We start from the raw sequence: 26,953 nt of genomic DNA on the forward strand, positions 1-26,953 counted from the left end.
ATATACCCTGGGTGAGGGCTAAAAGGCACAACATTTTATAAGGCTACTTAGAGACCTATCTTTTGGTAGGATTGCCATACATAAACCAAACACAATCAGCCCCTAACTCCAAACACATGTAACCTAAACCTTAACCTAACCACCTGGTTCGTAGAACTTATTGCGGGCGGGACATAGCCTGAATACTAATATGAGGGCATCAATACGTGTGGGCGCGATGGGACCAGACTACTTCCGCTCAGGTCAGAGTGGTGTAACGACGTGCTGCTCCTCTACTGCACATATCAACAAGAGATAAACCATTTCTCTCCATAGCAGTCTGTTGCTATAAATACCTCCACTGCTCGCTCCTTACCTGTAAGTTTGCACCGCTGGGTGTGTGTGAGTGTTTATAATGTTTAACCCCTTTAACCACATAACGTGTCTTAAGATTTCTTATTGACGTAATGACGCTGAACTACTCTGTAGTATTGTGGTGGTTCGGTCCGGGCTATGTACTGGAGCCGAAGACATGTCTCATGTGTACACATTTAGAGCCAACTTGGCAAGGCGAGGTAGACATTAAAGTAGAGATAACATCGGTTTACAAAGTCACCGAGAAGTGTAGCCAGTTTGATTTCATGTAATAGTTTAACTAAAGGTAGTTTGCTATTGCTACTAAAAGTAATAGCAATAGCAGTTTGCTATTACTACTTGTTCTTTTAAATCAAAGCTTAAAACGTTCCTGTTTGCTGCTGCCTTTTATTAAACCAGATAATGATCTTATACTGCACTAGAGCTTTTACTCTTGTGTTATATTCTATTTTACCTTCTATCCTAGCTTTTATTTTTAGCTTGTTATTTTCTAATCTTTAATGTTTTTATAACTGTTTCAATTATGTCATAATGTTCTTTTGCACTTGCAATGTTCTTGAATGTTTATCTAAAGCACTTTGAATTGCCCTGTTGCTGAAATGTGCTATACAAATAAAGCTGCCTTGCCTTGTTGCACCAAAGCACCTATTATTTAACTTTAGGTAAATCTAGACTATTGCAGATGTCCTGTCGTTGCAGATCAATACTTTCTACAAGTGGTCTCTTGTCATCAGTAGTTATCAGACTTCAGTGTGTCTATTACTTCATGGATCAACTTTGAATCAATTCAATTCAATTTGCTTTATTGGCATGACTGTCAGATGAACAAATTGCCAAAGCGTCAATTCAATAATAAATAAAAAGAACAAAATAAAAACAAAAACATATATACAATTCATTAAGCAAATTACAATATATAGATATTTAAAAAAGAACATGCATGTAAATGGAAGAAGTTAATAAAGAAGTAATTCATGTTTGTTTTGTCAATAAAACAAACAAACAAACAAATAAAAAACAATTAATAACAATTTATTGCAATATCAAAGGATAAATGTAACCCCCCCCCCCCCCCCCAAGAAAAAAACATGAAGTAAAGGAGTAAATAAAAGGCAGTGTGAGTTAAATCTATTATGTGTTGTTGTGGTTGTCTCTTAGGCTGTGACAAGCACTGACATAGTATAGGGTTAGGGTTAGGATTGAATCTCTGTCGACTGAGCACCAGTATCCCAAATGTAGCAGATAGCTTCATGTTGTCACACTAGGGGTTATTGAGGACAGTCATTTGGCTAAATGTTAGTAATTAGACACATATTTTTGTTAACAATTACCAGATGTCAAAATGTAATCTGGCTGGTAAAACAATGACTTTGAGTCCTGAATGTTTGCATGCACCAGGGGCCTCGTTGGGAATGTGGAAGAAATTGATCATTGCCTGTAACGGCTGCTGCAACTTAAGTTTTGTTCGTTTTCTTTAATCCAGTCTAGCAGCTGAAAGTGTGCCAGAGAGGGGAAAGTTCAATAAGATTGCACACGGTGTTTTTTTTTGTGTGTTATCACATATAGACTTATAGGGAGGGCAAAGTGCAACAATGGCTTTTATGTTGTACGATTTGCTTCTTCAAATAAAGGTGTACCATATCAAAAATGAATATGAAAAAACGATACACTTCTGCTGTCCTCTGCAGGTTGTGTATTTACAGAGTAACATTTTCAGGGCTTCTTAAAAAATGTACAGTTACAGGATTAGAGAGTCAGAGCTTGTATAACCGCTATAGTTCTTATTATCTCAGTCTGATTTATGGATATTGCCACCACAACCGTTGATCTGAGATCATTTTGAGATCACTCTTGAAGTACTTGCTGAATGCCCAATATGACCTTTAGCACAGTAACAAAGATCGTGGAAGAAAAGTAAAGTAAAATACATTTTTGACCCCCCTGTGATGAACAAGACAGCCAATGCTGAAAGTTAACTTTTTATTAACATCATGGTGGAGCTTCTTTCAATAAGTTACAGGGAAAGAATGAAAAAACACAAATGTGGCACATACGTGTATAGTGATTTGTGACTATGTATACTTTCTCTTCACAGACCAGAATGAATGTGGGTGTGGCACACAGTGAGGTGAACCCAAATACTCGGGTCATGAACAGTCGAGGGATCTGGCTGACCTATGCTCTTGGTGTTGGAATACTTCACATTGTGCTCTTGAGCATACCCTTCTTCAGTGTGCCGGTGGTGTGGACTCTGACTAATGTTATACACAACTTTGTAAGTTATATTCTCACACTGTCACTGCTGCTCACCACGCTAAACCAACAAACTAGGCCTTTCAGATTATTGTTAAATCTCTCTCCAAAACAATGAATCATTTTGATTTAAGCATGTTGTTGTATATGACATTTTGAATACCACAAAGTTAGTTGTAGCCTCACGAGCCAAATGAATCTTGCATGCATGCTTAGCCCAACAGCCTGGTGTCTGTTACCTTCTGCCTTGTCTGTGCTTGTTAAGATATGCCCTATTTTTGGGGAGGCTTGTCCTTGTTGAAGCCTGACGCGTGACCTATTATGATAATTTCCCCCACTCCACATAAGGTCTGTAGACAAAACTGACCTTTCATTGTTAAATGGCTGGCCTCAAATAAAGAAACAAAGTCGATGTGTGTGACATCATCAAGTAGTGCAAGCCCGCAGCAGTTTACAAGGATTGTGTATCACAGCCATTACGGAAGGCTATTAACAGTAACGGCTAAGGTCAACTATAGCCTATTGTTTCCCACACAATACTACTGCAGTGTGCTGATTACGCCTTGGCCGTATGGCAGCGTTTTAGTTGTATTACTTCTCCCTCTGTATTGCAGGTTTTCCATTTAAAGCTGCATTCTTGTGTTTAGACATAGTGGCATGTAATTGGAAATGAGTGTCATTCACAAGATTGCTAACATAGCAATAAATCTGCATCATCCCATCTTCTTTTTTGTCTCTTGAACTTGTATTTATCAATGGCCCAAGCACCACGCAGGAGCTGTGATGTTTCTGTTGGGATTCTTCTGCCTCTACTCTTTCTGCCTTAAACACTCTGTAGCTCAGACACCAAAACTCCTGCAGCAGCAACCCAGTTATTGTTTTTGATTCTCGCCGGTTTGTCAGACAAGAGGAAAGTAAACAGAGTTGTGTACTATATATCCAGAACCAGTCTAATAGGCTTTTCTCACTTTTCCAACATATCCTATTAGCCCTGGGCTAAGAGTTGACCCTGGGATAATTTGACTCCCTTGCACACACATATTGTTAACCCAGGAATAACCTAAACCCAGGGCTATATGATTCACACTGCACTTCTACTGGCACTGGGTTATATGTCCGTTGTAACACATGACTAATGTTTATATTCTAGAATGACACGTGACTAATCTTTTAAAGGTGCTCTATATGATATTCAGAGCATTAATTAAGCATCAAACTATTGTCTATGTAAAGATAAAGAGGAGTAATGTCTACCTGAGCAGAGCATGAAGTCACTGTCCCTCTGTATGTGTTGTAATCTGAGCTTCTCTGTGCTTTGTATATGTAGCCGGGCTGGCTGCGTGTGCCTTTTAGCGCATGCGAGCGTGCCCCAGTGGCTAGCTCACAGCTGCTGCTCTGCACTGCTCTCATACGGCGGTTACAGCTGATAACGTTATCCCGACCGACGGCACCCATCCTTTGGTTCCCCCCCAGGGTTAAATCCATGGTCACATAGGGATGCTCATTTTGAAAAAATGTCTCAACAGATAACCGACCCTCGTTAACCGATTATTAACAGTTAACCGACAAGATTTGTGCCTCGCGTCCGCTGTGTGTCTGCCCGGCGTAACGACACTCTGTCTGCCCGGATTAACGATAGCAATTGCCTGATAAACAGTGTGTGTATTTGTGCTACATTAGCAGCTCTAGCATTGTTGGAGGCTTCTTGCTCGCCGGCGGTGAGTGTGAGGTTGTTGGTGGCGTTATAGCTACGAACGTAAGTGTAGCAGTTTGTGTACAGTTTATTTGTTGCTGAATAAATGCTACGAAACTACTGCTCCTCTGCTCCGCTCAAGCGAGCGCCGAGCAAGCCAGAGACCGTAGCCGACTTCCTGTATCCTGCAACTCCGGCTCCGCCTCTTAAGGTGGTCTCTTAAGGTTGACCAGCTTTTCTCCTTAAAGTGACGAGCCACTCAGCTTTTTAATTAATTATAAATATTTCTTTTAAATGTTTCAACCGATAGCGTTAATCGGTTAAAATGCTTAATGTCGGTTAACGGTTAATTATGAACATCCCTAGTCACACATGCAGGCGAGTGACCATCGGCTGTCGAGGAGTTATTCGCCTGAAAGTTCACCAAAGTTGAATTCTACACGAATGCGAAGAAGCGATTTTGCTTCCCAACCAGAAGCAGATATTTTGCGCCCCTTCACTTACATAGAATGGAAGTGAAAGGGAGGCGAATGTTAATTTTAGCTTATGTGTGACCAGCCGTCGGTTCAGCTGTCGCCATGTTGAGAGCCATGCAGAGGCAATAGAAATGCTCCCAATCTCACACGTAGCACCTTTTAACAGAACGTACAACAAAAAGGTGATGCAAATTCCATTGTCTACTTTAGCCCTGTGTTTAGTTGATTTTCAGGGGATAACCCCGTAAAACCTCGAGGCTAACCCTGCTCCGGAGCCGGGCCAGCAAGCCCTAGGCTAAAGTCAGGGTCAGCCCATTATGGAATGTGCCAGTGTGAAAGCTTTCTTGGCCCCAGGCTTACAGCTCACTTAGCCTGGGACTAAGTGCAGTGAGAAAATAGTCTCTTTTGCATTTTAATTGTATAAGTTATCATGGAGAAAAACCAGATGAAAACAGAAAGACACTCAGGTTTTATTGGTCTGCTATGGTCTTGTTCTTTTACAGACTGCAAGCCCTGCACTACTGGCTGTGTTTTTGTCTCTACAGGGAATGTATGTCTTTATGCATGCAGTGAAAGGCACTCCTTTTGAGACCCCTGACCAAGGAAAAGCCAGACTTCTTACTCATTGGGAACAGCTTGACTACGGCGTCCAGTTCACTTCATCTAGAAAGTTCTTCACCATCTCCCCAATCATTCTGTATGTATTAGATATCACATGATTTTTGTCTTTACACTACTTTAGACATAGATATAGGCAACATTTTATAGTTGTATGAAATCTTGGGTCCTTCCAACCAGACATAACAGAAGGCTTTTCAGCATCTTTAGAAAAATGCTGATCATGACAGCTGCATTAAATGTTGCGGAACCGTCATGGAAACTGAAATGCTGAAATTTATAGGAAGCCCGTACAGACAATTTTTCTGCACACTTTTATCCTGTCTTACTATTTCTTGTATTAAGAGGGGTTTATTTTTTAATTAACCCCGTCTGCTTTGCTCCACAGATACTTCCTGGCAAGTTTTTACACAAAGTATGACACGGCACACTTCGTCGTAAACACTGCCTCACTTTTGAGCGTCCTGATCCCCAAGCTGCCACAACTACACGGAGTGAGGATTTTTGGCATCAACAAGTATTGAGCTATTGTAAATGCTGTGCCTCATAGCAACAGGAGTCACTTCCTGTGTAGTCTGTACCGCCGACGTGTGTACTAAGTCGCACAGTTTGTGTAAACGTCACTGTCGTCGTTTAGATATATCAGGTTTAAGATGAAATGTGTAACAAACAAAAAAAAGAAGAAGCAGGAGTAGGTTTGTAGACGATGACGACGAGGATGCCATATGCATTACTAACGTATGTGAATATTTAATGATGTATTTTTGGCCTGCATAGACCTGGGCTGGCCCAGGCATCAGTGAGGCTTTTTGGTTGAGTTTGTTTGTTTCTTTGCCCTCAATTCACACGGCAACACAAATTGTGAGTCTGTTTCTAGCCACAAAGATGTCCCAAATGTATTTTTCAAAGATGTTTACTTCCTAAGGGTAGGGGCCTGTGGCTCGTTGTTTATTGGTACACTCTCATTTTGTAATGAGTGTCAAACTTGTTCATGCTGAGTGAAGAACGGAATCAAACTCTTTATTTGCACGATTTCCTTGGTATGTGAATCATTTCTCGTTTGTAACTCAATCAAAACAGGGCAGGCTTTCTTTCATTGTACAGTTATTTTTTTTTTGTGAACGTTATGTCCTGTATGTTAAAGAAAATGTCCTGTGTGTAGAAATGAGACAAAGTCTTGTCTGGTTAAGTGTTTACTGAGGGAAGTCTACAGTTTCTGTGTGATCAACTTACATTCATGTAGCTGCTCTCTTTTAGATTATGACTTTTTTTGCTATCAAGGCAGCTAGTCCTGCTTTGTTTGGCCATAGCCCATAGCTCTTGATATTTCTTGTTCTTAATATTATTAAAAATCTTTGTGCCCTCTAAGTGTTTCATCCCTTGTGGTTTCCCAGTGATTATTGAATATATGGACTTTTGGGTACTTTCCACAAAGGAGAAGTGAGTTCATTTGAGGATTCTCTCAGATTATCAGGGAATCTTACACGTGGTTTACTTTAAAGATGTATACAGAACATATTTTGCAACCCACCTTTGATGTTAACTAGTTTCTAAGAGACTCATCGTTGCGGCTTTTCAGGCACATGACAAAAACAGTGTTAAATGCCAATTTACAGTGTCATTTAAACCAAGCAGCAACATCTCACTTCAAACTGTTCTCCTACGGTCAGTAAAACGCTCAGCTGTGGCTGAAACTAATTTTGACCCGAGAAGCAACACTGACAATCCTAGACTTATCAGGAAAGGCATTAAAGGGGCCATATCATGAAAAACTCCCCTTTTCAGTGCTTGTGCACACACACATTTGGGTATCTGGAGTGTCTACCAACCCACAAACTGAAATAACACAACCCAGTCCGCTGCAGTTCTAGGAATGTGTTTTAACATTCCCTGCAGGTTAATGCAACAAAACAATGTGAAGTTTTTATTTTAGGGGATAGATGTTATCAGTTGTAAATGTGAAACCCTCAAAGATGAGCACAGAGAAACCAGCAGATATGGAAAAAAGGAGAAAAACTGCAGCTAAATCCTGAATGTAAATGAGTAACAATTGAGTTTATTGAGCTGTTTTGCATCGGATTTAAAAAAAAAAAAAAATGCTCCCTCAAGACTCTTACAAAAGAAAACTACTGTAATTATTAGCATTTGTATTGCTAATGTTGTACCCAAATTCAGGTTTCAGTGTGACTTGTTGATCCTTCTAACAAGCCTGTAAATCCCCATCAAACACCCCCACCTAAAAGAAAGTCAGCACTATGGTGGGAACCTTGTTACTAGTTGTCATCTACACACATGCTCTCAATACAATAACCAAATGATTAAAAACTTTATTTAAAAGAAATGTTTATGTAAAACATTGGTTTATTCCTGTAGTCACACTTGTGATAAGGATTCTCCAGCTCCAGGCCCACTAATGAAATTCATACATTAATTATCTGCCTCTCTTTTGATGTGGTTGCCCAGATCGTTAAGATCCTCACACTGTTTGCCCAACACTCCTTTGTAAACCTCAAAGTGATGATTCAAATCTTTCTGTGAGTGGATTTTATATTTGGTCCCTACGGCCCCGTCAGCGGAGGCCGTTCCATAGAAGACACGACCTATCCGGGAGTGTACCAGCGCCATGGCACACATAACGCAAGGTTCTCGGGTCACATAAAGGTCATACCCGGTGCATATGTACGGCTGAGAGCTCGCCTCTGCACCAGGAGTGCTGTGAACGGTGTCTGAGGTTGGTGAGGTAAACTGACAAGCAGGGTATCTGTCAAAAGAATAAGATCCGCCGCCCTGGCTCCGAGCCACAAGGTCAATGCAGACCATGACCGCATGATGGAGGGGATGGTCACCTCTGCAGTCATGGCCCACTGCAATGATTCTCTCCGTTGCTGGGTCGACCACCACAGCACCCACCGCCTCCATTCCCAACTCGATCCCTGCTTTGGCAGCAGTCAAAGCAGACGTCATGTACGTGTGCATCCTGGCTTTCTGAGGCGGACTGAAGAGCTCTCCTCTCAGGGCGACGGTCACCTGTTTGTCCTCGTGAAAGGAGGTGGGCCAGTGTTTGCTCGCCAGCTCAAACTGGGGTCGGGTCAGGGGTGGACGTGCGGCGACCTTAACCACAAAAGGCTCACCTAATCCGTCACGTCGAACTCCATCCGAGGGGAGCAGAGCATCGATGCTTACCGCCTTCACGTCTGGTGCGTCACTGACGAGGCACACAAGGACTTCCAGAGGATGAGGGCTGCCCTCCTTCTGGACCGCCCGCACCCTCTTGATGTGCTGAAGGCCAGTCAACGGGTAGAGGCTGTTCAGCTCCCGGAGAAGTCGCGACGTCTCTTTCTTGTTGACAATGGGCGCAGCAAACGCCTCGATCAGCTCGACGTCTTGCGACTGCTCATCCGACAGTACGGGATAAGCAACCCAGGGGTCAGGCTCGCACACAGAGCCTTTCCAGCGTTTCGTCTGTGGCTCCATTGTTTTTGGTGTTCTCCTGTGAAATATGATTTCACACCAAAGTGAGACAAAGTCAGTGCATTTTTCAGGACAGTCACATGATGACAAAGTCTTTCTGTTGTGCTGGACAGAAACTAAGTCCGGTCTATACAATACAACTGCTGTCCCAACTGTCTATTTCTAACTCAAAACATGAACAAGCCAGTTGTACGTGCAAAGATAACAGTGAACTTGTAATAAATTCTTTACTCTGGTTAATAAGTGAGGCGTTTTTTGGTTATTATTCTTAATTGCTAAAGTTTGCATCTGTGTCAACTGAAACATGCTGATTTGAATTACATTTGCATGCTTAGTTAAAGTGGATATGTAATAGAACCCAACCGATACTGGATTTTTTAAGCTTATATGGATATCTACTTAAATCTTATAATACATTGGCCATCATTCTTTTTTTTTCTTAAATTTGGTTATTAAAAAGTTGTGACCAACATTTGTATGCAGGACATTTTAGATTTGAAAAAAAAAATCTATTTGGCATTTCTGCACTGCAATTACTTGTTACTAATCTGCCAATACGATACACCACCAAAAGCTGAAATCAACCACTTATATCAGCGATGCTTATCAGCTGGACTCTTATTTGTAGCTGTTAAATAAATCCATAAAGTAAACAATGCATACACAAAGTACAACCAATAATAATTTTATATTCTTTTTATGTATGTAGTGCTGAAACAAGAAGCTGATGAATCAACAAAAACTGATTCCAGTTTAACAATTGAATAATGATAACAGTCCTCCATCAACTGAAAATACCACATTTAAAGACATCGTTCTCCTCCTGTAGATATTTTCTATGTAGATGCCGTAATTCCTTAAAATATTTTAGAGAAATTTAAACAATTTCTAGTTGCAACCCTCGTTGTATTGTTGCCTTTGATAATGTCCAGAGAAGATAACAGAGCTCCAGAGGTACAGTGAGATCAGGCAGCACAGATATTTAACAAAGCTAGAAATGATCCATTATAGACACATGTGAAACATGACTCCCATCGATAATATGCCTGATGGTGTCAGTGACAAACACAGCATGTAGTACCATAGCAAACTATCAGGTCAACATGCAGTCTTTCTTCATTTCCTCCCCAGTATAAGCTTTGTTTTCAGAACTTTGGGCACATGTCGTATGGTCAGTGACACTCTGGTGCCTCGGGTAAGTGTCTCTCCTGGCAGGGCCGCGGCAGCAGCCAGGTTCACCACCTTGTCTGTCAGCGTGTCCTGGGCGCAGGGCTGGATGCCATGAAGAAGACGCTGGTACATTTCATCCTGCAGGATCAGAAGACTGCGCGGCTTCACCAGCAGGGACAAGAGGAAGCGACTCTCCTCCGTCTGCGGTGCATCGTCCTCCTGGCTGCTGACAGGCGTGTAGAAGTCAAGGAGGGTGTGAGAGCCCAGGCTGATGGTGGTGACGGTAGGGTGGTACAGAGGGCCGTCTTCATGAGGCATAATCCCTTCCCCTTCTTTATACTCATTCACCAACACGTGATTGGCGGTTTTCCCACTGAATGCACCTAGAGCGGAAATTTTCTCACAGTACGTCTGGAGCCAGTCAGGGATCTTTTCTGCCAGCATGCCTTTGGGACGTGGTAACCCTCCCCAGTTCTGAAGCCTTCTGCCTGACAGCTGAGTCCATTTAGTTCTGGGAGACTTGTACACCTGCTGTTGAAGGTAGGACTCCTCATCTTCCGATATGAAATCTGGGATGTAATACACTGTTGGTGGGGCATCATTTACGACATACTGCTTCAATTCCTCCAAAATACAAGCTGGGTGTTCCATGACTCCTTTAGAAAAGTCAACATGAAATGCTTGTTAAAAACCAAGTCAAAAGAGGGCTAATGATAGCTAACTTTCCTTGTAGTGGCCAACAGGGAGTAAAGTGTGCCACAGCCATGTGTGATAACTGATACTACTAGAAAATACTGACTGAAAATCTACCAGGAATGTCTAAAATATGTATTAAAACGTACAGGTCTCAATGAACGAGCTTATATTAAAATATCATCTATGTGCTGGTTGCAGGACATCCCTGATCACCAGCAGCAGTGATATTAGGATGTGATTAGTGATGTGTCGGTCACGAACGAGCCGGTTCAAAGAGCCGGCTCTTTAAGTGAACGATAAGAGCCGTCTCCCATCCGAGAGCCGTTTTTTTCTTTTTCTTTAATTAATTCAAGGCAGAATGATAGGACGATCTTCTCCGCGCCACGGGCACTCCGTGCACTGACTGTGACTGAATGTTGTGTTAATGACGTCCGTGCGACCAATCAGGTGATTAAACACAAGGATACCATCAAGCAGGGAGGGGCGGGGGTGCACGGCAAGCTGACGCTCTACAGCTACAGAGCAGGAGGAAGAGGAGGAGAGAAAGAGAGAGAGGAGTGCGGTGGGCGAATAGCAGACAAGAAGAGTGACAGTCGGAAACGAAGCAGCATGTAAAATTACGATATTCTGGAAATTATAAGGTTTAGTATAATTATATTGAATAATTTAAGTGATATATGTGCACACATACTAATCATAGGTCAAAACAGCACTAAATTTGGTTAAATTATAAAAGGCAGAAGTGGTAAAACGAAGAGTCGTTTGGGAGCCGAAAGAGCCGGCTCTTCTTGGTGAGCTGAGCCAAATGATCTGGCTCACTAAAAAGAGACGTAATTCCCATCACTAGTAGAAAACACTGACTAAAAATCTACAAGGAATGTCTAAGATATATATTAAAACGTGCAGGTCTTAAAGAACGAGTTTATAGTAAAATATAATCTATGTGCTGGCAGCAGGACGTCCCTGATCACCAGCAGCAGTGATATTATGATGTGATCTGAGGCATTTCCTTCTATGTTGATAGCATTAGCACCTTTTAGCTCCCTCAAACCCTTTCCTTACACTCTGTTACCTAAGTTACAACACAAGAAATACAGTAATTTACAGATAAATACGTCAAACAGATTGTATGATACCTTACAAGTTCACTGACACATGAAATGAGTGCTGGTTTGTTCTTCTGCGGCAGAAACATCCCATATGATAAAGCCACGTACTAATGGTGCATTTCATGTTGTGGTATTTTGGAACTTTCTAGTAGTAAAAAATGATTTGCACTCTCCTCCAAATAAAGTATTTTTGCTCGGAAATATTACCAAGTATTATATTAATGTGTTGCCTTTTATAACACTGTCTGTTGGAAATGTCTCAGCAACTTTCCCAACAATACACTACTTTGTTCCTGGGTTATTGTGCGTTGTTTTTTTTGTGAGTTTCCGCATCTCTGATATGTCGATGGCCGTGAAGGCAGCACAGCCTAATACATGGAAAAGGCTAATTTCAAATTGCCATGGTAACAACAAACCATCACAGCACAGCGCCGCCGTCTACACACACATAAACACGGACACATTTTACATTTTAAGTGACACAAAATCAACTTTACCTCTTTCGAGAGCTAAACTTAAATGAAAATGCCTGTCGTTTGGTCAGAAAGCCCAGAGTCAGCCGCTCGACGCCATGCTTGCATGCTTGTGCAGCTAACTAAAATGTCCCCTATAAGAAAGCAACACATTTTTGGACCTATGCTTTGTTTTCAAAACGATTTTTTTTGGCTATTTAAAGGTACAGGTTTGACATGTTTAATTTGAATTATTTGCCCATCTTTTTGTTAGTGTTTAGATGTCTGTACTACTGTAATATCTAAGGTCACAAACTTGTCGGTACACGGAATTATTTACATGTGACGCAGCCAGTCTCAGAAATCCGAGTACACTTGTGTTTTCTGCTCGGAACTTTAGGGACATTTGTGTGTTTGTGTGTTTAGTTCGTTGCCCTAAAACCTAATGTGAGTAATATAATGTTAATGTAATATAATAGTGATGCCGTTTCCATATTCGTCCCAGTTTTTTAATTTAAAATTCAACAGGAAGTGAGGTGAGGTCACCCTTAGTTGTTAGACTATTTCAGCTTACAGCTGGCTAATGTAAAGGGTCATGGCAATGTTCCCTACAAAACTACAAACTCTGCACAGACTGCTGCAGCTTAGACACACATGTTGGAGCTCTCCTTCACTTGGACGAGCACCTTGCTCCAGACTGGTTCTGGGCATTGAGACGAGCTGTGATGACACTGGAGCAGCTGTGCTGGACGAGACAGGTGAAATCCTGGGAGAGTCTCTACATTCACAGAAGGAAGTTCACCTGAGGTGGGTGTATACAGAGCTGTATTCAGTTAACGATGTTATGCACCAAATATTTGGAACAAGCTCCCAGAAAACTGCAGGACCGCTCCAACTCTGAGTTCTTTTAAATCAAAGCTTCAAACGTTCCTGTTTGCTGCTGCCTTTTATTAAAGCAGATAATGATCTTATACTGCACTAGAGCTTTTACTCTTGTGTGTTATATTCTATTTTAGCTTCGATCCTATCTTTTATTTTTAGCTTGTTTTTATTTTCTAATCTTTAATGTTTTTATGTTTTTATAACTGTTTTAATTATGTCTTAATGTTCTTGAATGTTTATGTGAAGCACTTTGAATTGCCCTGTTGCTGAAATGTGCTATACAAATAAAGCTGACTTGCCTTGCCTTGCCTTCCTTCTTGAATGCTGCAGGACTGGTGGCATCATCCCCAAAGTGGCACAACAGCTCCACAGAGAAAACATAGAGCGTGTGGTGCAGGAAGCTTTGGACAGGAGCGACGTGGACCCAAGCCGGCTCTCGGCTGTGGCCACCACCGTAAAGCCGGGCTTGGGTCTGAGCTTGGGCATCGGTCTTGAGTTCAGTCAGAGGTTTGTGAGGCAGCACAACAAGCCCTTCATCCCCATCCACCACATGGAAGCCCACGCCCTGACCGTCAGGATGCTTCAACCTGTTGCCTTCCCCTTCCTGGTCCTGCTCGTCTCTGGTGGTCACTCACTTCTCGCTGTGGCTCGAGGAGTTGACGACTTTCTGCTTTTGGGTTACACTCTGGACGAAGCTCCAGGGGATACACTGGATAAAGTAAGGTCTTATAGCTTCAGTAGGCAACACGTTTTTGGCATCATTGGGCAAAAAATCCATAATAATCTTTCAGCATATTGTAATTCAAGTGTTCTGAGAGAAAACTAGACTTCTGCTCCTCCTCATGGCTCTGTTTTCAGGCTTTAAAAATAAAGACTTACCAATCACAGGTCATTTCAGAGAGAGAGAGCATTCCTATTGGCTGTGCTCCGGCTGGTGGGCGGTGCTTGGTATTTCCTCGACAGATCTCAACATGGCTGCCGGGTCACAAACGTTCTCATTTTACAGCTAAACAGTACACTACAAGATGTTTCTGAAAACATTTGAGGAGAGAAATAGGAATTACAGTAACAGAAAGAGTGACTGACTCTTGGCTCTTATAGACGGCAGCTGGACGGCTATCTCCAGATCAGCTCTGATTGGTTGTTTTCCTACAGTCTTTGAAATCTTGCAGATGCCGTTAGGAGCACCGGAGGACACAGAGGCACATGAATTTTTTCAGATTACCTGTCTCATGCACTACTGTCAGGATATAGTGACCGTTTCATAAAAATAACTTTTTTTAATCATTTGTGCCATTTTTACCCACTGCAGCTTTAAAACTAAAATATAGCTGTTATTAGTGATCGTGTTCAATTTTGTGATTATAAACAAATAACATATTGTCTTTTGTGGATTCACAGGTGGCAAGACGTTTGTCCCTCATAAAACACCCACAATGCTCCGCACTAAGTGGAGGACAAGCTATAGAGCTTCTAGCAAAGGATGGCGACAGGATGAGGTTCCGTTTCAGGACACCTATGGGACAAACGCATGACTGCTGCTTTTCTTTCGCTGGGCTACGGAATCAAGTTAACATGACGATAATGAAAGAAGAGGCAGGGGAAGGTATGAAGACACACAAGGTCTCGGAAGTGACAACCACGACCCATGAATCAGATTCATACACCTTTTGCTTCAGCAGACATTTTGACTTGTCCAACACAGGTGTAAATCAAAACATGAATTATTGCTTTGCATTGCAGTCCTTTCTGAAATCATTAACGGTACAGTGTGTAGGATTTGGCGGCATCTAGTGGTGTGGTTACAGTTTGCAACCAACTGAGTACTCCTCCGCATCACTCCTCCCTTTCCAAGACTGCAGTAACGTGAGCTGCCGAGTTTAAAACCGTGGTAACACGGTTACACCAGCTCAGAGGCCATCCTTACCATAATAACACTACTTTAGGAGCAACGGAAGTCAGACGGCGGCTGGCGGTACCACGGATTTGCACTTAGTGGCTCACGTTACCGCAGTTTCACAAGCGTGCCATAGAACTACGGTGGCCTTCAGGTAACATAAAACATGAAAGGCTTTCTCTAGAGCCAGTGTTTGGTTTGTCCATTTTGGGCTACTGTAGAAACATGCTGGAGCAACATGGCAGACTCCGTGAAGACGACCCGCTCCCTGTGTAGATATGAAGGACTCATTTTAAATTAACGAAAACACAATTGTTTCAGGTGATTATACACTAAAGAAAACAATATTAGATTTCATTTCTGCTAACAGATCCCCAGAAATTCCACACACTGGCTCTTTAATGTTTTAATTGGTTACCTGTGTTTTTTCTGCTGTGACAAGTCAAAATGCCTGCTGCTCTGAAACATATCTAAGAATTTTATTCCTTTAGAAAATGTAAAAAAACAAAAAAAGTACATAGATGAACAAATACAAGATGAAAAGAGGTTTGACAGGTTTATGTGTAAAACTGGCAGTTTGGGAACATTTACATTTTTCATTTGCACACCAGAAACAAATAGGAAACATGCATAAAAACAAACTCTTGATAATATTTATTCAATAAAACTGTTCTTGGCTGCTTTGGTTATTGCTTCACATTTAAATAAATTAGATGTGTGAATTTTTTGTCTCCCTCCATAGGTGTAGAAAAGGGGACACTGTTATCATGTGTGAATGACATTGCAGCTGCCACACAACACACAGTTGCCTCTCATCTTGCAAAACGCACTCATCGTGCCATCTTGTTCTGTAAGGCAAACGGCCTGCTGCCGTCAAACAGTCCCACATTGGTGAGTGTGTTAATTCGCTTTGTATTTTCTTTAATGCTTGCATTGATCTTTTAGAGCAATGTACATAGTGAATTACATTTTAACCCTCTAAACTTCTTTCTTCTTCCTTAATTAGAAAGTTGCTTATAGAAAAATCAACACTGATACTGGTCTTAAATCTTATTTTACTTTACCAGTTAAAATTGTAACAAAAAGTATCTGTATCGTATTAAATTAAAAAAAGTTTGGCATCACCCATCCCTACTGAAAGACGGACAAACGCATTGTTATTGATCCCTGAAGGGAAATTAAATCTTTTTCATTCTGTTGTTAGTTTACACAAACACATACATAAACAAACAGGACCTATACACATGCATTAATGGAGAGATGTCAGGGGCTGTTTGGTGCCTTGCTCAAACTGGCAAACTGGCAACTCTCCAGCTACCAGTCCACACTCAGTACTTGGTCCATGCGGGGACTTGAACTGATGCCCCTTGGGTTCCCAAGCCAAGTCCAAATGGACTGAGCTACTACCGAATCAGGGGATTGATGATGAGACTATACAGTAGATTTGAACATTTCATCATTGTCTCTTCTTTGACAGGTGCTGTCTGGAGGAGTTGCAAGCAATCAGTATATCCGCAAAGCTTTGACCATCATCGCTGAGACGACAGGACTACGCCTGCTCTGTCCTCCAGCCAAATTCTGCACTGACAATGGAGTGATGATTGCATGGTGTGTATATTGATGCTCGGTAAATCTTTCACAGTGAATTTGATTGGATGAGTCTGGTCCATCTGAGACAAACTTCCTCTTTTAAACCAGGAACGGTGTTGAACGCCTGAGAGAAGGGAAAGGGATACTGCCTCCAAATGTGGATGTCCGCTATGAGCCAAAGTAAGTCAACACTGGACCAAAGAGTTAATTCACAATTTCAGTTGAGTTTAAATTGAGATACCTATTTTACCATTAGCTCACATAAATGTTGTATTCCAGGGCACAGCTGGGTGTTGACATGACAGCAGAGGTGAAGGCAGCAGCGATCAGGTTGCCGTCAGTCAGGATGAAGATCCCCAACTGACAAACTGTTGGTTTTGTTTGTCACTCCTAGATTTTCCCAGTTCAGAGTATATATACTGTGTATATACTATATAAACAGCTATTTATTAATAAACATAAATGTTTTCATACATCTGTTGATTTTTTAAAAAAAATACTCCTTATAAACCTACCTGAAAATAGAAATTCCATCAAAGTGAAATCTTTTTTGGTTTTCTATGACTGGATTTTTAAATAATAAAGCCATCGTTCTCAAAGGATGAGTTCAGCTTATTGTAAGGGTCGACCAAGAAAAAGTGAGTTGTTCATATGTCCCCTTTAAATCCTGTCCAACCCCTGTATAGCAGATCCAATTCATTTTACATTGAGGAACATACTTTTATGTGTTATTGGCTAAGCACCACCCCCTAGTGGTTAGTTTATGTAAGTGCACCTCAACACACTTTGGAGGGGAATTGCTACAGTAACTGACCTGATGACAAAATAAAAAGCTTTTATTTAAGGAACATACTAAGAAAACATTGACATAAGAACGTGCATGTTATATGCAAGAGTTCTAGTCAGCGACTGATCATTTCAGGTCAGAAAAACACTTGACACTAAAAGATTTGTCTTTTCAGGTCTGTCCTCTCATACCAGATACAACCAGCCACGCTGGAAGTTAAATACAAATTCATCTTTCGAACTTTTTTTCTTATCTCAGTAAAAAAAAATCAAAAAAAATCTGAATTCCTCCTGAACTACTGTAGTTTTCCACACACACTATGGTTTATTTATTGTAGCACTAAATACAACAATTGTTCAACTGGATACAATGCTAATCATGATTTTGACCACATAAAGATGTACACAAAACTTGTAAACATGTCTGACAAACCACAACATGCATCCATGTGCATTTTATCATTCAAACGTGTCAATCACAGCCACACATACTGCAATTTATTTTAGGCTTGTTTAAATTGGACATCCTATCTGGGGAAGGAAAGAGAAGAACAGACACCTTTTCAATACATCCAGCTCTTATCTATGGATGTGATATTGCAGATTAGGGGGCAGGAAATTCACAGGAAGGTGGAACAAGTGGAGCTCCTATCTCTTGTGTCTGGTTCAACCGTCCTCTCAAATCTCATTATGACATTACAGTTTGAAAGCCAACGATTCCACAACGCTGTGCAATCTTGTGGTTTCTTCTTTGTGCTGCAATTTTCACCAAAAGACAAGACTTAAAGACAGTAATAAGACATTTCAAAATAAAACAAAATTAGTGGTATTTGCACAAAAGTTTCCACGTGTGTTGGAGATGTTATTGCATAGTTTCATACCTAGTATTAAAACTGAGTGGCTAGTTTGCTTGCTTGGAAAGATGTCTTAGGGACTCCAAATACCTCAACACAGTTACTTGCAGTCTGACTTTTAAAAGGAAACACACTGAAACACTTATTTTTTTTAAACAATAGTTAAGGCTGATTCCCCAGCATTTTAGATCCCATTTGGGTGTTTGATGTTTTCATATCATTCATGGACAACGTGGTGTCTCATTGTAATATTCACTGTTACAATATTTTCATAGCAAAAAGAACATCTGCATAGTTTTTTTCCTTTACCTTTTTATGTTTTCTCTCTAATTGATCAAAGCAGATAAACTAAAACAATTCCCAAGATCCACTATTTCCAACACTAGAGCTCATCATGCTCGTATATATTATACTCCTTGGCACTGATCACTCCGTCGCGGTCTTGGTCACTCTTGCGGAATATATCGGCCATGATCTTCTCGTAGAAAGGGTCATCACGTGGCTTCCCACCTTTTTCATACTCAATTTTCAAGTATTCCTTCACCTGAAAATAAAAAGTAACACTTCATTGTTCACACTTCAGAATTAGCAACAGACATACATTGTACTTCTACAACACTGCTATTACATGTAACAAGTCCCTGTTGTGCTCTACAAGCAGCGTATCACACTGGTGATGAATAAAGCTGTAAACGGTATTGATAGCAGGTCATTCACTTCTTCTTCTTCTTCTTTCAATGTGCTAACAACCCAGATAATGTCATGACTATAAGCCAGCCTGCTGACATTCTTTACGTGTGGACGTTAAATTCTGATCATTCTCGTATGCAGGTGTTCTGGGGTCGAGCAAACATTTCGATGCCTTTAAAATGGGCTTCCCTGGTGGTTTGTAGTAGCCTACTGATATTGTACTTACTACTACTACTACTGTAAAGAATTACTGCGAGCAAATGCAGTAAATGAATTAAAGGTAAAGTGATTTATAGCCTGACAATTTTCTCGTACAATCAAATCAAATGTTTATGATGTGAGATAATGAGAACACAAACAAAAGCCATCTTGCTTTATGAGGCAATAGGGTGAGGTTACTCTGGGTTGGATTCTTTCAGTGTTTATAAGTGGTTTGGAAAGCCTGTGATGACAAAATAAGGTTATATAAAATGTAAATGTGGCATCATGTTTAGCACATAAGTGCATTTTTCTAAAAAATGTTGGGTCCTAAAAAGACCAAACTTTTAAGAGCTTCCTTATATCTTGACTTGTACTTGTATGATGCAATAATTGCTATTATGAATGTGTTAAATCAAATTACGGTCTGTGGCCAGGTGTCATCCTGAATGGAAAACCTGTATACACTGCACAGGAAGAGTAACAGGTGTTTAAAAGGGGCCTATAGCAGCTTGTTTTTGCCCCCTGGCCGCCCAGCATGTTAATCCAACCATGGTTATTACCTTTTCTGTCTGAACTACTTCTGTGATATTTACCAGCTTGTAAAATTATAGTTACCTCAGCCTTTGTGAGACTTCGGTCTTTATCAATGTCCATGTGTCCGAAAGCCTCCATGCTGCGTGGTCCCCTGGACACAGAGTAGACCTCCACCTCAAAGACCACCGTGGCATTGGGCGGCACTGGATCTATTTCATCAGGAGGAAATAACAGCACATCACGATTTTAAAAGACCACAAGCAAGTATAATGCCAGATCATGACACATAATTACTGATCATTTTTTATTATGCCTTGCCGCAGGGGTCTCCAACAATTAGCTTGCTACCTGTAGCTCGCTACCTGTTTCTGAGTGGCTCGCTAAAGGTTCAAAGAATATGTACAAAATGTTATAATTCACTTTGTAAACCTATTTGAATCTCTATCCAATCAAAATCACAGACATCCCGTCCCCTTCTGACACAATCAGAACACAATTAAAGGTACAGTGTGTAGAATTTGGCAGCATCTGGCGGTGTGGTTGCAGATTGCAACCGCCTGAGTACCCCTCCGCTCACTCCTCCCTTTCCAAGACTGGTAACATGAGCCACGGTTCTGCACTCTGGGGGTCGCGTTACTGCAGTTTCACCAGCATGTCAGAGAACTACGGTGGCCTTCAGGTAACGTAAAAACGTGAAAGGCTCTCTCTAGAGCCAGAGTTTGGTTTGTCCATTCTGGGCTACTGTAGAAAAATGGTAGACTCCGTGAAGACCCGCTCCCTATGTAGATATGAAAAGCTCATTCTAAGCTAACGAAAACACAACAATTCTTGGTTTCAGGTGATTATACTCTAATGAAAACACAGTTCTCAATATTATATTCCATTTCTGCTAATAGATCCCCCGAAATGCAATACACTTTGAGCAAGTTGCGCTTCTTTCAAGTTTGGTTACAACAGTGACGCTGTAACAGTAGGCGATGTTGGCAAACTAGCAGTCGCACACCAGATTTGACAATGACCGCAGAAAATAGCCAGGCCAATAAAAGACTAAATATGTAATATTTTCATGAGGAATGGGTAAGTTTTTTTTCCACAAATGTGAATGACAAGTGTGTGTGTCTCATTGCGGTCATTGCTTAAAAGACAACAGTCTCTGTTTATCAAACTGAAGAAGAAGGCCAACAGCGGTTTCATTTAGCGCGGAAAAATCCTCATGAAAGACAAAAAGCCCTCTGCTCATGGCCGGATTGTAATAGAGGCGATGACTGTTGTGGTTGAAATATTATTAAAGGACCATAAACGTAAGACAGAAATTATGTCGGCTATTGGTGATGTACAACTTGGTGCTAGGCGTAGCGCTCAGCCACTTTCACTTTGTCAAATTGTCTCTCAGAGGGAAAAAGGTTGGAGACCCCAACCCTACCGTATAGGGTGGAATTGTGAAGTTGGTTTAAGAACATTTTAGGAAAGATGGGAGTGTCATTTCACTGAGTTTATCTGGTTGGTGGTTCTGCTACATTGTCAGACTTTGACATGAACTGAACAAACCAGCTACTAACTAAATAAAGTTATATGGCATATTAACCCAGCAAGAAAAGAAAATATTGCCACTAGAGCAACATGCAATTAAAGTTGTTAATTTTTACTGAGAGAAAAAAAGCAAGAACACGGAGGCCCTACTGCAGCTGTTCAACGGTGGGTTTCCACTGCAACTGGTGCAGGGACAACAAAAGCATGCACACTCAGCAAAGCCATTTCCTCCAGAGCCAAAGAGTGAAATCAAGTGATGAAGCTTGAAATACAGAATCCCAGGCAGGGCAACACCACCATCAGATCGTACCATAGTGCATTCATGAACAGCAACAGAAGAGGTTTGTAGGAAATAGTAGCTAAAAGGTAAAACACTAATGAGCTGTTAGTTTTCTGAAAGTGCTCCAATGCATGCAAGAAAGAGGGAGATGAAGTAGCGACCTTTAAACCTTTGTGCATGCTGCTGACAGGGCATGCCATGGGGGGGAAGAGTAGCAAACACTGCGAGGGATGTGATGCCCTTTCCACTAAAGTGCTGTAAAAGAAAACAAGACAGCATGAAGGCAGCTCTTCCAGTACAGAAACAATACGACACAATAATCAAGTTTTAATGACTGTACAAGTAGGATTTGTTGTTTCTAACTCATTAATTACAACATATGCATACTACTACTGCCCATTTTCATGGATTTCTTATGTCCTATGGTACTCAGTTTACTCATCATGTGGAGTGCTACTCAGCTTGTGAAAACAGTTGTATACCGTCTCCTGTGGCTGTGGAGGCGTTTTCAGGGAGTGTCTAATGAAAAGATGCTATCAAGTTGCATAATGGGAAGTGTAGGATCCAGTGTTTTTACAGTCAGAACCACACTAGGAACTAAAAAGCCCTTTAATGTAATGTCATTTTGTGTAAATCTACGGTTTAGCAGTGGGCAATATAACCCTTTGAGTGATACTTGCAAAAATCACTGTGTGTCACTTACCTTTGCCTTTTTCTCCAAAGGCCAGGCCAGGTGGAACAATTATTTTCCGTTTCTCTCCAGGACACATATCTTCCATCCCTATATCAAGGCCCTTAATGACTTGTCCGACGCCCAGCACAAACCACTGAGGGTGCCCCGCTTTGTCTGATCGACTAAAACAGAAACGGTACAAAAACAAACAACATCCTGTCAATCAATCAATCAATCAATCAGCCTTCACATCAATAGTGTTTGCAGGGCACATCTGAGCACATATGAACAGATTTTCACTTTGGTTAGGGACAGTTGGGGTGGGGGGTTGGTTTTCGTAGAGGGTCGTGCTTTTTTTATAAAATGAAATATAAGATTCAGAACCCCACCCTAACCCAATAACTTTCATACAGTCCCTTAAACCTGCAGTAGGCAGAACGTTTTTGGCATCATTAGGCAAAATCTATAATAACCTTTCAGCATATTGTAATTCCAGTGTTCTGAGAGAAAACTAGACTTCTGCACCTCCTCATGGCTCTGTTTTCAGGCTTTAAATTTTTTTAACCCACGACGGGAAACTTTGGCCAATCACAGGTCATTTCAGAGAGAGAGAGAGAGTTCCTATTGGCTGTTCATTCAACGGAGGCAGCTATCAATCACTTGGAAACTCTGATCAAACGGTCAAACTGGTCAGCGCTAACTGGTGGGCGGTACTTGGTATTTCCTCAACTGATCTCAACATGGCTGCCAGGTCACAAACTTTCTCATTTTACGGCTGAACAGTACACTACAAGATGTTTCTGAAAACATTTGAGGAGATAAATAGGCATTAAAAGGAACAGAATATTGATTCATATTTGATCAGCGCTTCCTAGTTTGACCGGAGTTTGTGAGTGATTGACAGCTTCTCAGAGACGGCAAGGCTCCAGCTCGGCTCTGATTGGTTGTTTTCCTCCGGTCTGCGAAATCTTGCAGATGCCATTAGGAGCACCGGAGGACACCGGATTCTTTTCAGATTACCTGTCTCATGCACTACTGTCAGGATATAGGGACCGTTTTATAAAAATAACTTTTTAAATCATATTTGCTCCAATTCTACCTACTGCAGCCTTAACTCTCCATGGATCCAGGTGAAGACCGCTGAAGGCCTAAAAGCAGGATTAACTACAATTCACAGTATTAAGTGTCCCTACCCATTTAATAATACATTTTATTCATGTCACACTGAAATACAATTTTACATCACACATAAAGCAGACCTGAGCATAGAGCATGCACTGTGAAACCTGTAGTGATCACCCATCACTCCCTGCAGACAATTGAAAGCTACATAATAATAATAATAATAATAAAACAATAATTAAGTACCTGCAAAAGTGCATGTGAACTTTCAAAGCATCAAATTTGCTTGTAAAGATCATATCTATCAACTGTAGCTAAGTTTTTCCTCGGACCACCCACCTGCAGTAGAACTGAGAACCATCTTTGAGGAGGAAGCCATCGTAGTGGACGTTCATCAGATCTCCTCTCTTACTCTTTGGAGAGCACTGCTCGGGCTTGAACACCACCTCTATCTGGACCTCTCCGTCCCGCTCAGCTGGGTTCGCCCAAACGCTCCATAAACTGAGCTGTGAGGACACAAAGAGGAACAGTGTGCAACCTACTAACCTCCACATCATGCCGCTGTGTATTCGTGGCAACTTCTGAAAGTGACGTTTAAACACACTGGAGGAGGAGGACGTGGGTGGAGAGCCGAAGCACATTGGAGGGCTTTGATGCCCTGCCCCTATGACTGTCAGGGATTTCGGCTTCCTGGTTCGTTAAATCCCGCCTCATTCACTATAAGTGGCCCAAACCATGGCCCTGGCCCTCCTTTAACGATCGCTCATTGGACATAGATTGGACTAGAGAAATTTTCTGGGGCTTGCTGCCTGACAGACTAAACTAAGGGCAACAACAGCTATGAAACATATATCATTATTATTCCCAGCTGCTATATACTGTCTGTAGCTTACTGTAAAGTGTTTATAGAATGAATTAAAAGCTGTAAGTGTGTCTTTTTTTTGTATATGTAAATATTTTATGTCTTTTAGTATTTCATGTGTTTATTGACTACACTGAGGGAGTTTTATATTTTAATAATTTATTTATTTATTGAGTTGAGTTGAATGTGCTACTCATTTTGTACTGTAATTATCTTGTGCCTTTTTTCTTTTCTTAAAGCTGACTCGGTGTAAACTGCTCAGAATTCCAATGTACTTAGGTGCAAATGGCAAATAAAACTCTTGAATCTTGAATCTTGAATCTTGAGTCTGGTGTGTTTCTAATTTTGGTGTCATTACTGCCTTAAATCTTATCACATTTAATGTTATATTGGTTATATACTTCCTTTATTGTCGGGGGTGGGAGGGAAAAATGGATGAAAATTAGAAGAGTACTTATTATCTCTCTAATTTATATGCCTTGAAATGTTCTTCCAATTAAAAAAAAACAACTGTAAGTGGTGCTATACATACAATACAGACATGTTACTGCTGTAAAACACTTCTGCATCATGAGTCATAAATGTAATTTCCATCACATATGCATAATAGCGGGCTATAAAACTAAGAGCAACTTTTCCAGCTCCTATTGCTGTGTGCCTGTTTTTTCTTTTCTTTTACTTTTACCCCACATAACCTCTTTTATAATTTGATGTAGTAACAGTACAACATAATACCAGGGGGGGAATTATAGAAGTAGGCCTACATGTAACAAAAGACACATGGAAAATTAAATGAATAAAACAGCAAGTGCCTATAGTAGTTCCAGCATTGGTACTGGCATTAGTAATGGCACTCTCAACTACACTATGGTGTGACGAGATGAAATGAACTGATCTCCAGTTTTGTAGACTGTCAATTTAAACAGAGCAAAAAAAAGGTGGTAGGTATTACAGTAAATAAGTAATTTTAACAAACAAGCCTGTAAATCAATGTGTAGCAAAGGTTGTGGCAGCAACATGTATTATTTTTTTCATGAAGACAGTTTTTTTTAAACAAAGTAATTTCAATTCACCCCCTGAGGATGTAACTGACATATTACTGTTAGAATAATAATTTAAGTAATGAATTTGTATTTTGATTAAGTTATATTATAAGTAATGAATTGGTATTCTGGATTGATAACAAATTTATATTTTGATAAGGATAATTATATCAGTAATTAATTTATATTTCTGTATGACACAGATTAAAGGTAATAATTATTGTTAGAATAATTATAAATAATAATAATTAAAGTTAAACAAATTTAGGAAAATGTAATTAGAGTATATGTATGGCTCAATAAGGAAGCTGGTTAATAACTAATAATTGACTTATGGAGAAGGGGTGGGATTAAATAAGTTTATACTTCTTCTCACTCCTTTTCAAATATTTAATTCAAGGCATCAAGTGTTGACAATTTATTTTTCTTACGCTTTTCATTGTATGTAAATACAACTTGTTTCTGACTGTCTACTTTTGGTATGATCGTTCTTTTTCTTTATTTTTTTCTTTTATTTATTTTTTGTATTCTACATGTTCGAAATACATTTTGAAAAGAAATGAAATCAAATAAATAGCCGACACAGTATCTCATTATATCCAACGGGATATACAATTACTGAAAATATTTTGTTGTCATTAATAGGCCATATCCGTGACGTTTATATACAGAGGCTGGAAAAGAATGTGCAACAATCACCCTACTGTAAAAAAACAAAAACACTACAAGAAATGATTGACACACAGACGCTCAAATAGGAAACTTGAGAGCCTCATTAATTATGTGTGGACGCTGACGTCATCTCGGTTCCACCAATAGGAGCCTTGGGGGCGTGACCGTGCGCCTCTATGTATCTGTGGCAGCCGGTGTCTCTGAGTCATCGCCCCTCAGACTCTCAACGTGGTCGGAGACCTAACAACCGTTTTAGCTGCTTACTGGATATATATATATATTAGGAACCACGACTTTCTCTCTAACTGCCTGCCAGGATTGAGATGTTACATTTGAGGTTCTCCACAGTGCTGAAGGAGTTGTTTGAAGCCACCCTCAAGCGTACCTTGTCGTCCGGCTGTAGACAGAAGACCTGGTTACCGACCCGCCACCGCTGCTGCTTCGGCGCCGCCTCCCTTGACGCTAGAGCGGCGGGCTCTACTCAACTCAAGGTCCGGATCCATGCCGCACCGCACCGCCGCACCGCGCCCTCTGCCGCGCCGTTCCGCTCGTACTGCACGAAGACTGAAGGCGCAGTGGAGCTGGACGAACAGCTGAAGAAGGATGGCGAAGCAGCCGTTGACAAGTATGTTTCAAGTTCATCTTCTTCGCCGAACAAACTGTCTGACACCGCGGTGATGATGATGATGCGGCGAGTCATGACGCATACAGGCGCAAGCGGATGTACACTATCCGTCCAACGTTACAAATGCAGTATTAATACCGCATTAAATAGCGCTCAAGAGGTTACTAACTTAGCTAACATCTTAACACAACATACAGATGTTTATAAACAGCATACCCTCACCCAGAACACGTGTGTTTATATATATGTAAGACTATATAGCTATAGCTAACTGCCATGGCCTTACAGCAGCTATCACACCATGCGTGTGTGTGACTTGAATACCGGCTGCAGTCTCCTATGATAGTTTTGTGCCAAGTAGCTATATAAATACTTCACACACCGGCATGGCAACTTAACCCAAAGTTAATTAGGATTTCA

At 40.9% G+C, this 26,953-nt stretch overlaps 6 protein-coding genes across 11 annotated transcripts in view; 3 read left to right on the forward strand and 3 right to left on the reverse strand.

Moving 5' to 3' along the window:
* The first annotated feature begins 81 nt into the window (after positions 1-81).
* On the forward strand, positions 82-6,762 carry ormdl1 (ORMDL sphingolipid biosynthesis regulator 1). Its single transcript, XM_074658419.1, has 4 exons — positions 82-357; positions 2,450-2,629; positions 5,322-5,473; positions 5,783-6,762. The coding sequence occupies exons 2-4, from the start codon at positions 2,456-2,458 to the stop codon at positions 5,916-5,918; spliced, it is 462 nt and encodes a 153-aa protein (XP_074514520.1). The 5' UTR covers positions 82-357; positions 2,450-2,455; the 3' UTR covers positions 5,919-6,762.
* A 736-nt stretch (positions 6,763-7,498) lies between these two features.
* On the reverse strand, positions 7,499-12,471 carry adat3 (adenosine deaminase tRNA specific 3). 2 transcript variants are annotated; one of them, XM_074658411.1, is made up of 2 exons: positions 12,338-12,471; positions 7,499-8,884 (listed from the first exon to the last, which is right to left on the reverse strand). In XM_074658411.1, exon 2 carries the CDS (start codon positions 8,866-8,868, stop codon positions 7,822-7,824), a length of 1,047 nt encoding a protein of 348 aa, XP_074514512.1. In that variant the 5' UTR covers positions 8,869-8,884; positions 12,338-12,471; the 3' UTR covers positions 7,499-7,821. The 2 variants fall into 2 exon arrangements, with proteins under 2 accessions (XP_074514512.1, XP_074514511.1); XM_074658410.1 differs by lacking the exon at positions 12,338-12,471 and adding an exon at positions 11,868-11,936.
* alkbh6 (alkB homolog 6) lies at positions 9,547-12,474 on the reverse strand. 2 transcript variants are annotated; one of them, XM_074658414.1, is made up of 2 exons: positions 12,338-12,474; positions 9,547-10,691 (listed from the first exon to the last, which is right to left on the reverse strand). In XM_074658414.1, exon 2 carries the CDS (start codon positions 10,684-10,686, stop codon positions 9,982-9,984), a length of 705 nt encoding a protein of 234 aa, XP_074514515.1. In that variant the 5' UTR covers positions 10,687-10,691; positions 12,338-12,474; the 3' UTR covers positions 9,547-9,981. The 2 variants fall into 2 exon arrangements, with proteins under 2 accessions (XP_074514515.1, XP_074514516.1); XM_074658415.1 differs by lacking the exon at positions 12,338-12,474 and adding an exon at positions 11,868-11,948.
* Positions 12,475-12,745: 271 nt separating this feature from the next.
* osgepl1 (O-sialoglycoprotein endopeptidase-like 1) lies at positions 12,746-17,260 on the forward strand. The gene is made up of 7 exons (XM_074658409.1): positions 12,746-13,099; positions 13,505-13,892; positions 14,576-14,780; positions 15,814-15,962; positions 16,549-16,679; positions 16,770-16,841; positions 16,941-17,260. The coding sequence occupies exons 1-7, from the start codon at positions 12,888-12,890 to the stop codon at positions 17,023-17,025; spliced, it is 1,242 nt and encodes a 413-aa protein (XP_074514510.1). The 5' UTR covers positions 12,746-12,887; the 3' UTR covers positions 17,026-17,260.
* Positions 17,261-17,479: 219 nt separating this feature from the next.
* On the reverse strand, positions 17,480-23,928 carry fkbp7 (FKBP prolyl isomerase 7). Its single transcript, XM_074658416.1, has 4 exons — positions 23,671-23,928; positions 22,240-22,391; positions 19,808-19,935; positions 17,480-18,845 (listed from the first exon to the last, which is right to left on the reverse strand). The coding sequence occupies exons 1-4, from the start codon at positions 23,886-23,888 to the stop codon at positions 18,684-18,686; spliced, it is 660 nt and encodes a 219-aa protein (XP_074514517.1). The 5' UTR covers positions 23,889-23,928; the 3' UTR covers positions 17,480-18,683.
* Positions 23,929-26,105: 2,177 nt separating this feature from the next.
* The window catches only part of glsb (glutaminase b), a 50,428-nt gene continuing 49,580 nt past the window's right edge, over positions 26,106-26,953 (forward strand). For all 4 annotated transcript variants that reach the window (XM_074658402.1, XM_074658403.1, XM_074658404.1 and 1 more), the window contains exon 1: positions 26,106-26,533. In XM_074658402.1, coding sequence (XP_074514503.1) covers positions 26,232-26,533 — 302 coding nt within the window. In that variant the 5' untranslated portion in view covers positions 26,106-26,231. The remainder of the gene's footprint in view (positions 26,534-26,953) is intronic.

This window comes from Sebastes fasciatus, chromosome 14 (genome assembly GCF_043250625.1).
Source record: "Sebastes fasciatus isolate fSebFas1 chromosome 14, fSebFas1.pri, whole genome shotgun sequence".
Classification (NCBI taxonomy): Eukaryota; Metazoa; Chordata; class Actinopteri; order Perciformes; family Sebastidae; genus Sebastes; species Sebastes fasciatus.

Coding starts and splice junctions, on each gene's coding strand:
- ormdl1 (XM_074658419.1), top strand. CDS start 2,456: ATGAATGTGGGTGTGGCACACAGTGAGGTGAACCCAAATACTCGGGTC. Junction 2,630..5,321: donor CTAATGTTATACACAACTTT/GTAAGTTATATT, acceptor TTGTCTCTACAG/GGAATGTATGTCTTTATGCA. Junction 5,474..5,782: donor ACCATCTCCCCAATCATTCT/GTATGTATTAGA, acceptor TTTGCTCCACAG/ATACTTCCTGGCAAGTTTTT.
- alkbh6 (XM_074658414.1), bottom strand. CDS start 10,686: ATGGAACACCCAGCTTGTATTTTGGAGGAATTGAAGCAGTATGTCGTA.
- fkbp7 (XM_074658416.1), bottom strand. CDS start 23,888: ATGATGTGGAGGTTAGTAGGTTGCACACTGTTCCTCTTTGTGTCCTCA. Junction 22,392..23,670: donor GGTTCTCAGTTCTACTGCAG/GTGGGTGGTCCG, acceptor TTTCTGTTTTAG/TCGATCAGACAAAGCGGGGC. Junction 19,936..22,239: donor CTTTGGAGAAAAAGGCAAAG/GTAAGTGACACA, acceptor CTGATGAAATAG/ATCCAGTGCCGCCCAATGCC.
- adat3 (XM_074658410.1), bottom strand. CDS start 11,926: ATGTTTCTGCCGCAGAAGAACAAACCAGCACTCATTTCATGTGTCAGT. Junction 8,885..11,867: donor TGTGTCAGTGAACTTGTAAG/GTATCATACAAT, acceptor CATATTTCACAG/GAGAACACCAAAAACAATGG.
- osgepl1 (XM_074658409.1), top strand. CDS start 12,888: ATGGCAATGTTCCCTACAAAACTACAAACTCTGCACAGACTGCTGCAG. Junction 15,963..16,548: donor CGTCAAACAGTCCCACATTG/GTGAGTGTGTTA, acceptor CTTCTTTGACAG/GTGCTGTCTGGAGGAGTTGC. Junction 16,680..16,769: donor AATGGAGTGATGATTGCATG/GTGTGTATATTG, acceptor CTTTTAAACCAG/GAACGGTGTTGAACGCCTGA.